Source organism: Calonectris borealis, chromosome Z (assembly GCF_964195595.1).
Source record: "Calonectris borealis chromosome Z, bCalBor7.hap1.2, whole genome shotgun sequence".
NCBI lineage: Eukaryota > Metazoa > Chordata > Aves > Procellariiformes > Procellariidae > Calonectris > Calonectris borealis.
In genome coordinates this window covers 1,808,903-1,821,802 of record NC_134352.1, presented here as the reverse complement: position 1 = coordinate 1,821,802, position 12,900 = coordinate 1,808,903, and the positions used below count along the sequence as shown (strand labels likewise).

Below are 12,900 nucleotides of genomic sequence, written 5' to 3'. Positions count from 1 at the left end.
AAAATTAATAAGTATACCAGATAAAAATTCAGTGCACCAGACTGATCAGCTCTGTGAAAAAATAAAGGATCAGTTTGAAAAAAGTCACTTCAGGAAAGGAAAATAATTTCTTTGTAGCATTTTTCTTTGGGGATACTGTTGAGGAGTTGCATAGCCTAGGCTTAATCTTATCAGACAATAGAGGAGCAGCAGTACTGGCAGAGATTGAGGTGTCAGGACAAATTGATAAAATCAAGAGCAACAAGTTACTAGGACCAGATGGTGATTATTCAAGATTTTTACGGGAATGTAAGAATGAAGTAGCTGAATTGTTAACAGAAATGACACACTTCCTAGCGTCAGCTACTGAACTAGAGAGTTGGAAGGTAAGAAATTTACATATCATTAATAAAAATGCTAGGGTTGATCTCAAAATAGCAGTTCAGTGGCCTTTGTTTCAGGAGCAGTAAAATTTGTAGAAATTATGATTAAGTATCTTGCTAAATTTGACACGATAGGGATGAATTAGCAAAACTTCAGAAGAGAAAAGTCAACCACCCTAAGGTACTGCAATTTTTACATATACCAACAAACAATACATGGAATTTTTACTACAGATTATCTTTCAGAAAACTTTTGAAATAATTTATTTTAAGAGATTCTCTACTGAGGAAGCTAAGAGCATAGTGTACACTACATAGTGTAAACATGTTCTTATATTGTTATATATTATAGTATGTTGTGTAGTAACGTAACACAAACATTCTCTGCTTAGAGCTGAACCAGCTCTCTGGACTCACAAGCAGTATTGCCATACCTATTCCAATTGGCCCTTCTGAGAGAAAAGTTTTAAAAAGCAATACATAATTAACTGATTGACAAAATACATTGTGAAACCAATAGCTTGTTGGGACTTAGAATTTATAAAAGGATAAAATGTTACTTGATGTATTAAAAACGTATTTAGTTACAATACAGTTAGAGAAAATGAAGAAATTAATCACGGATTCTAAACTCATAAGCTTCATGGCAGTTGCCAACCAGTAAGAAATGAATTTAAGAATAATTACATCCTTTGAGAAGAATAATTGTTCCCTACCAGTGCTCTGGCATCTTCTAGGAGCACTGGTAATAGTCTCCACAGGAAACCAGACACTGAGCTATACTGACCACTATTTTATAAATAGACAGTCCCACACCACTAAATAAATGTGCAATTTTTTGGTAAAGGGAACGAAATTATTTAATAAAATATTAAGCTCAGGAAATAAGTCTGTCATTGTCAACAACAGGGTTGGCACATGGTACTTTAAGGTCCATGATCTACTCCTTTTTTCTTTTAATTTTAAGATACTTTTCCATATTCAGGTAATACGTTCTACGCCAAAAGTTTACAAAATCCAAAGCAATTTAATATGAACTATCCCTTGTCATCTGTTGATTAATAGAGCACTGCAAACCTGTCATGTAGCAGAAGAATTCTGCCCTGAGTTGTCACTACTTGAAGGTCTTATTCTACCACACTATTAATGAATTGAGAATTGAGGCATGATAAACTATTTTATACATTTCAAATTGGAGTAAGTGATTCTGTAGCCCCTTAAATTCTATCAATTTAAGATATACATAAAAGGACTAGTGGAAGAAAAAACCGATACTTTTAAAGCATGTTCCTCTGGAGTGAGAAGGAGAACCCTTGTGAAATTGGTACTAAACTCCTTTTTCAGGATATTAACACTTTTATTGCAACATGACAATGATTAAGCATTCATTAACAAGTAAGGAAAAAAAAGAACAAACCAAAAAACCAAACCAGATATATTTTACAGCAATACACCTGGTGAAATAGTCCAAAAGGCTCAAAACTGGGAAAGATTACACTATTTAAAAGCAGAGTTGTACTGAAAAAGGATGTCTTTCCACCACAAGCCTGTAAATTTCATGCCACTGCAATACCATTTCTTTTTAAATATTTGAAATTGAGGGATAGAATCAAAACTGTAGAGGATGCAATAGGAAGACCTGAGAAACAATGGTGTAAGATTTTTAAGTGTCCAAGTGCTATCAGGAACTACATACCATTTTGTGTATTTAATTGGTTATGTGGTGCTCTAGCAGAGGTTTAGGCAACTAGATCTATTTTCTTTAACTATTACATTATCAGGAAACTAATTTCGGTAAGTAAATCACAATCCTTTACATACCAGTAACATGGTTTAATGAAAAACAGAGAAATGGATGGTTTCATTTTTTTGAGTTTTTCCCCTGCTTATTCTCACTGTTCTGTTAAATCCTTGTTATTTCCAAAGCATCCTTTACTTTACTGTTCCACATTCCTGTGAAAGACTCATCAGGAAGTTTCTAAATGTGCACTTGGAGTTTTGCCATCATTTTTCAAAGGAGTAAGACTAGCCCTATGTACCATTACACAGATGTAATAAATGTCATTGCTACTAATGGGCTTTCCTTCACTATACTGAACTAACACAGAAAGTCTAAGTAAATGCAAATCGCTTTTACATGCAATAATTCTGATAAAAGAAAAGGACAATAATGGCTTTTTGAACATCATGCTATTGTAGAGGGTGCCCTCATTAGATTCCTGAGTAATAATATTCCTTCGCACTTCATCAAATGTGAATGTATGTAATTAATTCTGCTTTCATAATTTCCGTCTCTGTCATTATCATGATCATAGCAAGATCGACAAGTAAAAATTATACTATAACCAAGGTTTCAGATTTTCACAAACCTGATTGAACACTTTCTCACAAGACTGTCTGTACACCTGGAAAGGGTTGAAGACAGGCTGCTCTTCTCTGCCCTTCAGTGTCAAAGGCAGGCATTGGCTGGAGGTAACACCATCTTCAGAAGAATTCTCACAAGACAGCTGCTCTTTCAAATATTCCTTTTAGAAGAAAAAACAACCACAAAACAGTATGTGCCACCTACCTTTCTAAGTGGAACTTGCCTAAATTTCAAGCATAACTTTACAGTGTGCTTGATAGAAGTTCCTTAAAGGAGACAATAAGTAATCTCTTACAAAATAGAAACCTTTTTAAGAGTAACACCATTTTACAACAAACAATAACCTCCATGAACATCCATCCAACTGAAGCAAATCAGAATAACCTAAGCTATTGTTTTGAAATCTTTATCAAGTTATGTTTATCAGTTCTCATTTAATATATATACGTTTGGTATATGTGGAAGTGAAAAACAAATGTTTTCTATGAGCTGTTCTAATGTATGATGGCTATTATATGATTTCTTTTACATGATAAAGTATACACGAATATTTAAAGTTATTTTTTGGACAGCATTAAATAGTTACTACATGACTATAAATCAATTGCTTGATGAACGTGTTCAAACCAGTTGTTTAAACACAGGAAATAAATATTCTCCCACTCTTCAAAGCTATTTTTAATTGTTTAAGCATTCAAAGACTAGAAGTCATTTATGATTTACATGGCAATTTTAGAAACTATATTGTAACAGACGCATGATTATTTTGGCCACAATCTTTTCTGTTTTCGCTTCTTAAACTACTATGTAAATAAATCATCATTGCATGCCAATAAAGTGTTTTGATTAAATAGAACCATTTTACGAAGGGCTAGATAATGAAACGCTTACAGATCTATTTGCTGGAAGGGCTACTGTGATTAAACAGTTTATTGTTATTAAAATGAAGTCCATAATGATAGGATTGCCATAACATTGAGCAAGTACTCAAGGTGAGTCTTCATTAAGATGGGTGGATGCAAACCCTTCTCTCACTTCGCGGTACTACTGAGATGATAAAAATTTTCAGACGCAGGTCAGGGAACATGCAAACTACCTGCCAAGGCACCCTGTGCTCCTCAGTGGGTCTTTCTAAAAGAATAATTTCATCATCGGTTTAAACTGATCCAACTGTGGTCTGGCCTGAAAGGCACAAGTTCCCTCCCAATCCACATAGACTGTAGCTGTTTCCCCCTTGTGTTGGCACTAGCATATGTTGTGAAATCAGCCAGAAAAAAGAAAGGTTTCAGCCAGATAAACAAGCCACACGATTTCTCATGCTAGTACAAAGGGGGACCTAAGAGTAAGAAAGCACAAGGGCAAGAGAAAGAGCAGGACTCGCTCTCTCTGAGGGTTACAGCCAATTGTTGAGACTGCTTAAGACAGTCGCAAAATCATCTAAGTGTATTTAAAAAAAAAAAAAAAAGGTCAGAGCTTTTTTGCTTTAAGACAACAGCATAATCCAGCTGTAAAAACACACCCTAAGTCTCTTACCTATTTTTTCTCAACCTACAAAAATGTCTGGTTTTTTTTCCCATTCATTCATGACTTCATGCCACCACAAAGATTTTAAAGTCGTGGTAAAGGGGGTTATTTAAAAGCTATTTCTATACATTTAACAATTTTTCGTATATGTACTGCTTTCCATGCACACTTTTTCACAAAATCTGTAGACAGCTCTAAAGCAACCCAGCCCTCTGGGTGTCACAAAGCCAGCAGAAGCAGATTCTGTTGGTTTTTCAGTAGAGATATTGGAAATCATTGTTCATGCTTGCTAGGATTTGAACATTCCGAGTAGTATACAGCTCACCTCCCAGTACAGGCGTTTTTCTGTCTTTGGAACACTGTGGATTTATGTTTTGACAAAGAGAGTTATTTAACAGTGGTAAATGAACTCTTTAGTATAGTACATATTGTAGACCTTGAAAGGGTCATGTTTCAAAAGTGTGAAAAGAGAAGGAGAAATGAAATCACGTTTGTAAACATATGAGCTATATCCTCACTATCAATGACTGGGCATGAAACCAAGTAGACACAAAATTATTGAGCCTGACAGCTCAAGAGAGTTGGTTTCTCTTTGGTAGCCATTAGTAAAAAATGCTTTTACAAATGATTATTCTTTTCAATAAATACATGAAGGACTGTAGGTTGTTTTGAGTTCTAAAGTATCTATTATAGATCTTTATAAAATCATAGCTCTATTTCCAAATACAGCTTCCAAGAATCTATACCCCTTTTCCCCTGCTTTGCTAAGGAAAATTATTGGGAACAACCCTTTTCTGTCTCATCATTTTGTTCTCTAATCACACGCAATTATTAAGCAGTGTAGCATAAAGATCTCCGAACTAATTTTAAGAACACGGTCCCTTGATATCCAAGGAGTCTCCAAACAAAAGGATGGACCTTTGAACAGACAATCAAATCTATTTCTTGGTAGTCAGGCACATTAAACATAATCTAAGTTATGAAAAATAATATAGAAAAGTGCACTATCATAATACCATGCTAAGCATTAAAATGTTTTGTAGCGATTTCAAGGGCAATTTGAAGTAACACGGTTAAGTCCTTCTGTGAGTCAAGCTGGTCAGGATTTTTCTTCTTCTTTTTTTTTAAAAACAAGACAGTTTTTTCCACTGAGAAATGTTCTATATTTAGCTGCAGAAATTCAAAGAGAGACACCTGGGATGTGGAAAGTCAGGCTAAAGTCCCTCTTCCACCTAATTCTCTCAGCCTCTTACCTCCTATTGGAGCTGCTCCACTTTGTATAAATAACTGAATACTCTCAGGAGTCAGATCTTGGATCAGGGTCTCCAGAACCCGATATGGGCATTCTACCCCTTCAGCTAGAATAGGATTCTATTTTTGACCCTACAGAATGCATTTTTACAGCAATTTCTACAAGGCGAAACAACTCCAACAGGGGAAAAGGACAGAGTTCCATGCTGGTAGCTAATGGTCTAGCAGTCTGGGGAGTTCATTTGGATGTGGGAGATGCAGATTAATTCCCTGGTCTAAACAGGGCGGAATAAAGATTTGAGCCTGCATATCCTGTCCCCTAGGTGACTGCCCTAACTACTGGATTATATGCTATTTTCGGAGGTCTGGCTCATCATCTTTTCCTCACTCCGTTATACTTAGAGTAATCCTGAATGTGCTCCAGGTGAAAAGGTTTTCTTTGAACTGTATTACAGTAATAATTTTCACTTCACTTCCTGAACCATTTAATTGTTTGAGATGAAACTTGAAAAGATTCTGTATTGTATTAATATTAGGTTGCCATCTCTACATACATGCTTACATTGCTTCTAAAGCTTCCAAATGCAGATGCATAAAGCTTGCTTCTAAGCCTATACTTAGAACTAAACAGTTGATCTCATTTTCAGAAGCACAGTGCCAGTACTGAGCTGCTCTCTGTTGCCTTCACACAGACATAGCTGCCTGATTGTTTCTTTTGCTATCAAATTTTTTTAAAAGAAAAATCTTGGCCTATGCCTGTATTTGCATTATTTTGCATTTTATTATAAACACTTCCGTACACTTGCAATGATCTTAACAGCACCTGCTTATGCATTCAAGGAATAGTAATTTAGTAATTAAAGCTAATAAACAGAACTTTCTTAATTAAGCTGTGTAGATCTGTGTTATCATACAATTTAAGCAAACCTGTGTTTATTTCAGTGTATAAAATCAGAATGCTTTTGGTAACTTGCGGCAATTTAGTACAGCCTTAGAAATAATGAGATAATTCTTTTACATCGCCCAAATTCCATGTGCAGCAAACAAAACTGAATTTGTTTACTGTAATTTCGAAAGCACTTTAACTGAACAGAGTTATCTAGATTAAGTAAGGTCTTCATGTGGATGCATTTACTTCCTCAGCACAGCCATAGGGTTGGTTTGTTTGTTTTTTAAATCAGGAGAATTGATTTACCATATTTAATTTTACTTCCTAGAACAGTCAATTTTTCAATAGCCTTGCTTTTTTTTTTTTTTTTTTTTTTTTTTTTTAACTGTGTTCAAACTCCTAAAATGTATTTATGGTCTACAATATGAATCTGAAGGAAGTTTATGAGCCATACTACTGTTTAAGTACATAAATAAAATCTACATTGTTTCCCATAAAGTAATCTTTTCTGTACAAATGCAGAAAAGCCTAAACTGAATGGATTCTATTACAATACAATATAGGATTTCATATTGACTTTAAGAAGCATTATCACCTCCTTGACTAACCCTTAGCTGCCAGCAGACGCTGCCTCAGGCCAGTACACACCTAATTGCTCGGTAAAAAGGCCGTTTCCCTACCTCATTGAGCCGGATGATGTGATAAATTTGCCTCAGGTACTCGCTGCCACCTGGTTTGTGGCAGATATCCAGGACCATCATGTTTATTTTCTGCTCAGTGAATCCAAGTGCAATACCTCCTTCCTCTAACGTTGCACCTTCCACTGTGACTAAGGCACTAGAACACAGAAAAGAAAAGAATATTCTTAAGTTACATTTCTAAAAATCAAAATATTAATACAAAGTCAGCTAAAACTACATGTTAAAAAAAATCTAAGATTTGGCTTGCACAAAACAAATGTCGCCGTATATACATCTCTGAAGCCTTTATACAAATACATAATAAATGCTAAATAACATTTTTTTATTATACAAATTTTAATGATTTAAATCTGAAAGATGAAAACATAAAACATTCTTTACTTTAAGGACATACAAAGAGCAAATATTTTTTTATTTTCTTTTCCACTAGAGAAGCATCTTGCTACTAGAAATGGCATTTGCATTCGATCTTTTGTACATTTTTCTTTGCCTGTCGCTGCACATATTAAAGCCTAATTAACATGTCAGAAAGGTAGCCATTACTCTAAGTATAGGTTAGAACTTTTAAATTGAAGTCTTTTTCTTCCCACTGGTATGGTGGTAACCATTTCAAAGGTACCTATTTGCCACTTGTTGCACTTTTTGCCCTGTACTGTTCCTTGTTTTTCTTCTTAAAAGTGTTTGTGTGAAACTGCTACAAAAAAATCTGAAGGAGACAGGCCCAAATGACTTGAAAAATAGCATTCAAAACTCTGACCATTGTTCGACTGCTCCCTCTGCATGCAAATGTAAGTTACCAGCTCTGTACTTGCTTAGTATTGTACATTGATAAAGTATCTAAAACTAATACTTTTCCTCAAATATTACAGCTGCAGCACAGATACACATTGGTACCTTGACAGAGATGTATCAAGAACTCGAAAGACTGACAAGAATGTATTATCCCTTCTACAGTCATTATTGGATTAATTTAAAACCTACCAAAGAAGTATTCTGAATTAAAAAAAAAAAAGCAATATTTTAATTTTTTAGAAGTGAGACCAAAAGACCCAAAAATACTTTGGTACGGTCAGCTGTAAGTCGCAGTTTGCTGTTGAAAGTGTGCCATGATTACAAAGGTAGCTCTGCTGAAAGCTGCTGTTTGACCTGCAGGCTCACTTAAATGCTACACAGATGCTGGACATTAAAGCTGATATTGCTTCCACGTGCAGCTTCAGAACGTCCTACAGAGCAAATAGTTTCAAACTATAATTCTGTCCTTTGCTGAATGGAAGTAAGCGATACTCTGTTATTATGCTGTATTTTACAGAAAAGCTTCAAAGAAATTGATCTTTAAAATTAAAGCACACTTAAGGCTGATCTTTCGATGCCACATATAGATACAACCTGAAATTCTTGTCAAACTTCTTCGCAACTGACATTGAAAAGTTGAGGACCTCTGACAAAGGAGTGTATCAGTGTCAGCGCCCAAATTGTATCCTTTCCTGTCCGTCACTGTGCAGGTGAAGCAGATGATTGGATTCAGTCAGTGCTATGATTAATGAGTTCCTCTCTGGATTTGGGACTGCCTATCAATCATGTCATTAGGAAGAATGTGCCCTGCAAGAGGCAGACCTCAGCCAAGGAATAACTGCATTCATCTTAATCTGTATATGCACCCAGCCAGCCAAGTCAGGGTCACCATGATGAAAAACAATAATCTTCAACTCGACAAATTACTTTGCAAAGACAGACATTTCTTTTCTTCTCGGGACGCGTGTTCTTCAGAATCTAACGTGACTGTTTACAGCTCTGGTGCTACCATAAAGTGAAGGTTATTTTGATGAATAGTAATGCTTTCAGGCAGTACACAAGACTGGCAATGCATACAACTACCACTTACTGAACCTTTCACTGAAGATTTTTTTTTTTTTAGTTTTCATAAAAACTAAGTTAAATTTGTATGCCATAATGGAAGAACCTATATAATATTTAGATTTTTTATGTAGCTAGCAGTACTGATAACAATAACAAAACACAAAATCAAGCAAGACTTTTGCTTAGAAAAATCCAGTGCACTTCAAAGATTTTTCCACAACTGTGTAGATGAATCCCAAATAAATTTTTGTAATTTTCATTTTCTTCCACACACTATATCTATTAAAAGTCTGTAAGTATTTATAAATATGAATATATATATAAAAAAATGCATGTGCATAGTTACCCACAAAATCCTTTAATTATGAAAATGTTACACAAAACATAATTTTACACCATCTTAGATTTTCAAATATAATCATTCCTACTTCAAACAAATCACGTAAACATCACAAGTCTCCTCTTGAAAGATCTGCTTTTGGTTTAGTGATTATGTGACTGCTACTTAGTTTAATTGATATTTTAATTTCAGCTTTAATATATTAGTTCTATAATTTGCATTTATAATAATATTTTATCTCTACATTGCATATCTCAGCCATTTATTAACTGGATTTTTTTTTTCCCCAGAAATTGACTTATGATATTTGAACAGAAAATGGAAAAATAACATTTATGCTAGACTTCTATTGCAGAAATCCCACTGGTCAGGGAACTTAGTTTCATAACTGTATCGTATAATTACTCACTTGGAGAGCAGGTAATGCATTCTTCAGTTTCTTAAGCTTAAAAATAGGAGCCCTAGTCACAAACTAGTTCTCACTTTGGTTGACACTGTACACATACAGAAAACATTTTCACACATTCATTCCCCACAGTCTGATACCTGATGGATAATACAGCATTTTTGCAGTACTTTAGAAAAGAGAGTAGTATATTAATTTAAAATACTCAGCTTCAGAAGAAGTGCAAATACTAAAGTTTTAGTTTTTAGAGGTTATCCACAATATTGTTTTACCCGGCACTTGTATTTTTTAAAGAAATACCTATTCTCTCAGTGACATTAGAAACTGTATTACGGAACCATTCTGTTAAGTATCAATTTACACATTATCATTATGGGTTTTTTATTCTATGACTCTCTCAGTCACTAGCATCTGGCTTCAATCTTTTAATCACTGGATTAGAGCTTGTAAATTAGTATTAAATGGAAATGTAAAGATTACAAAGGTCAATGTCAACGAGCATTCATGTGACACTATTACTGCTTAGTGCTACACATGTTAACTGACTGCTCCTAGAAACAGGATACTGTCCGTTAAAGCACTGCATCAAAGTCTGTTCACTGATATCAATGATTCCGACCTACAATCACTATATCCTTTGTTTATATGGACAATTACTGTCAGGATAGCAACGACTGCAACCTTCAAGAATATTAATTTAAAAAAAAAGCAATCTTACTTTCAGTAGTCAACAATTTAATTCAGTAAGTCATGTAACTCCAATAAATCTAATATTGGAAAGCTGATAAATAGTATTTTTACGGAATGGTACACAACTTCAACATTAAAACGGACTGGACTAGGAACACATTGACATGTACACAACTCCCCGAAAAATCATTGTAAGGATTTAAAACACTCGGACCTTAATGTCAAATCTGCAGGGAAGGTTGGTATTTCCTCAGAAAGGCACAGCAGGGTACTCTCCTTGTCCTGTTCCGATATATCCTACTTGCCCTCAGGGTTTGTTATGTTTTAAAATGAAGTATGCTTACTTTTTAATCACAGATGGACACTGAAAGCTTTTCATAGTCCCTCTTAATTTAATCACCATAGCAAAATTAATTTATAAATACATTGTGGTGCCTTCTAGTCAGTGTACCTGTTCACAGTCTGAAAGATACACCAACTAAATTGTCCACATTTTTGGTTCATCACGAAAATATGAAATCTCGAAGACACCGTTCTGATGAAACAACCATGGTTTACTGTTTCAACAATGCAATTAAGTTGCAAAAACATGCTATAAAGCCATTAATATTAAAAATTAATCCACTTCATATAAGATCCGTGTTCATCTGGTTTTTTTTTAAACTGAACAATAGCCATAAACATGCCAATAATCCAGTAAAATAAAGAACTAACAACAGCATTTGAAAAATACTACTTTCTTACCAGTCTGTGCTCAATTTTCTTGCCTTCAGCAACTGGCTTTCAATCCAGTTTGGTCTTTGCTGTTCAATGCTTTGTATAACCTTCTGGGTCACTTGCTTAGGACCACTTTTCTGTTTTCCCATAATACTTTCTAAGCACACACGAACTAAACTGAGTTTTTCTTTGCTCCATCTGTCAAGTGTTGCACCTGTTAAAAGTTCTGCAGTATTTCCATCCTCAAATATCCGACATATAATTACAATCAAGTTCCAGACAAGCAGACCAGCTTTCTTCAATTCAGCAAAGTTTCTTGACATTTTTCTCTCAGCCAGAAAAAAGAAGTACTTAATTGGGGGAGGCAAACATGCAATCACTGTAGGTAACTTGCTGATTACAATAGATACTGCCTGAGCTGCAAGCCTTGTGAAGCCTTAAAAAAAGAAAAGAAGATATGATTAACATTAACATTCTAGTTCTATCACAGCATGCTTCTGAATGTTGTATGATAATTTCTAACTTTCTTTTGTACTGAAAATGGGTAAAAAGCTTAAGTACTCAACACTATAGCTTGGCTTCTGTTGTGCTTCCTCCACAGAAATCCCACAAAATCTAAACAACAACATGAGTCAAAAACAGAGAACCTAGAAAATTTAGAATTCAGACTGTCACTCTCTTAACAATTAGTCCTGCTGTGCACAGTTATTATAGAAAAAAATGAAAAAGAAACACCCAGGTATTCTGAATGGTAAAAAAGTTGTCCTAAAAACTGTAGTGTAGTATTTTTTCAACTTCACAAGTAGAGCATTGCACTAAATGTCTCAGGATATTACATACATTAATAATCTTTAGTTTTCTATCAATGTTCAAACCTACAAAATTTCAGTTTATCAACTTTCATATAAGCATGCACACTATATAGCACTGCACTTTAAACATTCCAGATGTTAAAAGTAGCTATAGAAGTAACTATAGAAAATATGCTGCTCAAAAACCAAGACATATCTAAAATGAAAAAATATACCACAAGGTGAACCACAATACGGAGTCAAGTCAAGATTTAAAAACCCACCACAACAAAACCCAAACAAACCACGAAACCCCTGACTCATTGCACCTATACTCTCAACTTGTTTTAAAACAAACAACAAAAAAAAAGCCAGATCTGTTCTAGGTGTCACATCGCCAGTTTAATTTGTCACTAAATCTGAGTCTTACCTCTCAGCTTAGCAATAGCCTAAAATAGCCATACAAGTTCTAGACTAAAGTGAGATTGCAGTGCGAGTGCAGTGAGTGCACTGCTGCATAAATGTGCCTCAAGATGGTGAAGAGAAGATACATGGAAAGAAAGAACGGATGGATGCCCTGGCTTTCCCACACTGATATATTCAAAACTTCATGCCAGAATATACTACAGTGATACTACTGTATTGAAAATAATCAGGTAATATTTTGGTGGCAATAAATTTATGGTGAAATGTTTCTAAAAGTTAGTCTTTTGAAATGATGGAGGCTTTAGGCACTGTAGGCTATTAAAGTATATACCAGAAATCATTTTTACATCCAATCACCTTCAAAACATCTCCTATTAAACATATTATTTCTCTTTCTTGAGTAACTGTTTCAACAACGAAGCAGTAGAAAATTCCATACCAGTTTCAGTGCTATTCAAACATAAATTGCTGTTGTAAAGTTGGGATGAGTAAGTTATCATTTCAGAGAACACTGTGTATTTAAATTTAAACAGTCCTGATAACGAAGAGAAGAAATGGTTACAGCCATTACGACAAAAGCA

The 12,900-nt window shown here is 34.7% G+C and overlaps 1 protein-coding gene across 1 annotated transcript in view; it reads right to left on the bottom strand.

Moving 5' to 3' along the window:
• Positions 1-12,900, bottom strand: part of KIAA0825 (KIAA0825 ortholog) — a 261,914-nt gene that overhangs the window by 118,059 nt on the left and 130,955 nt on the right. The window contains exons 16-18 of the mRNA XM_075136551.1: positions 11,130-11,538; positions 7,072-7,228; positions 2,732-2,887 (exon numbers count right to left, since the gene is read on the bottom strand). Of these exons, the coding sequence (XP_074992652.1) occupies positions 2,732-2,887; positions 7,072-7,228; positions 11,130-11,538 (722 nt within the window). The remainder of the gene's footprint in view (positions 1-2,731; positions 2,888-7,071; positions 7,229-11,129; positions 11,539-12,900) is intronic.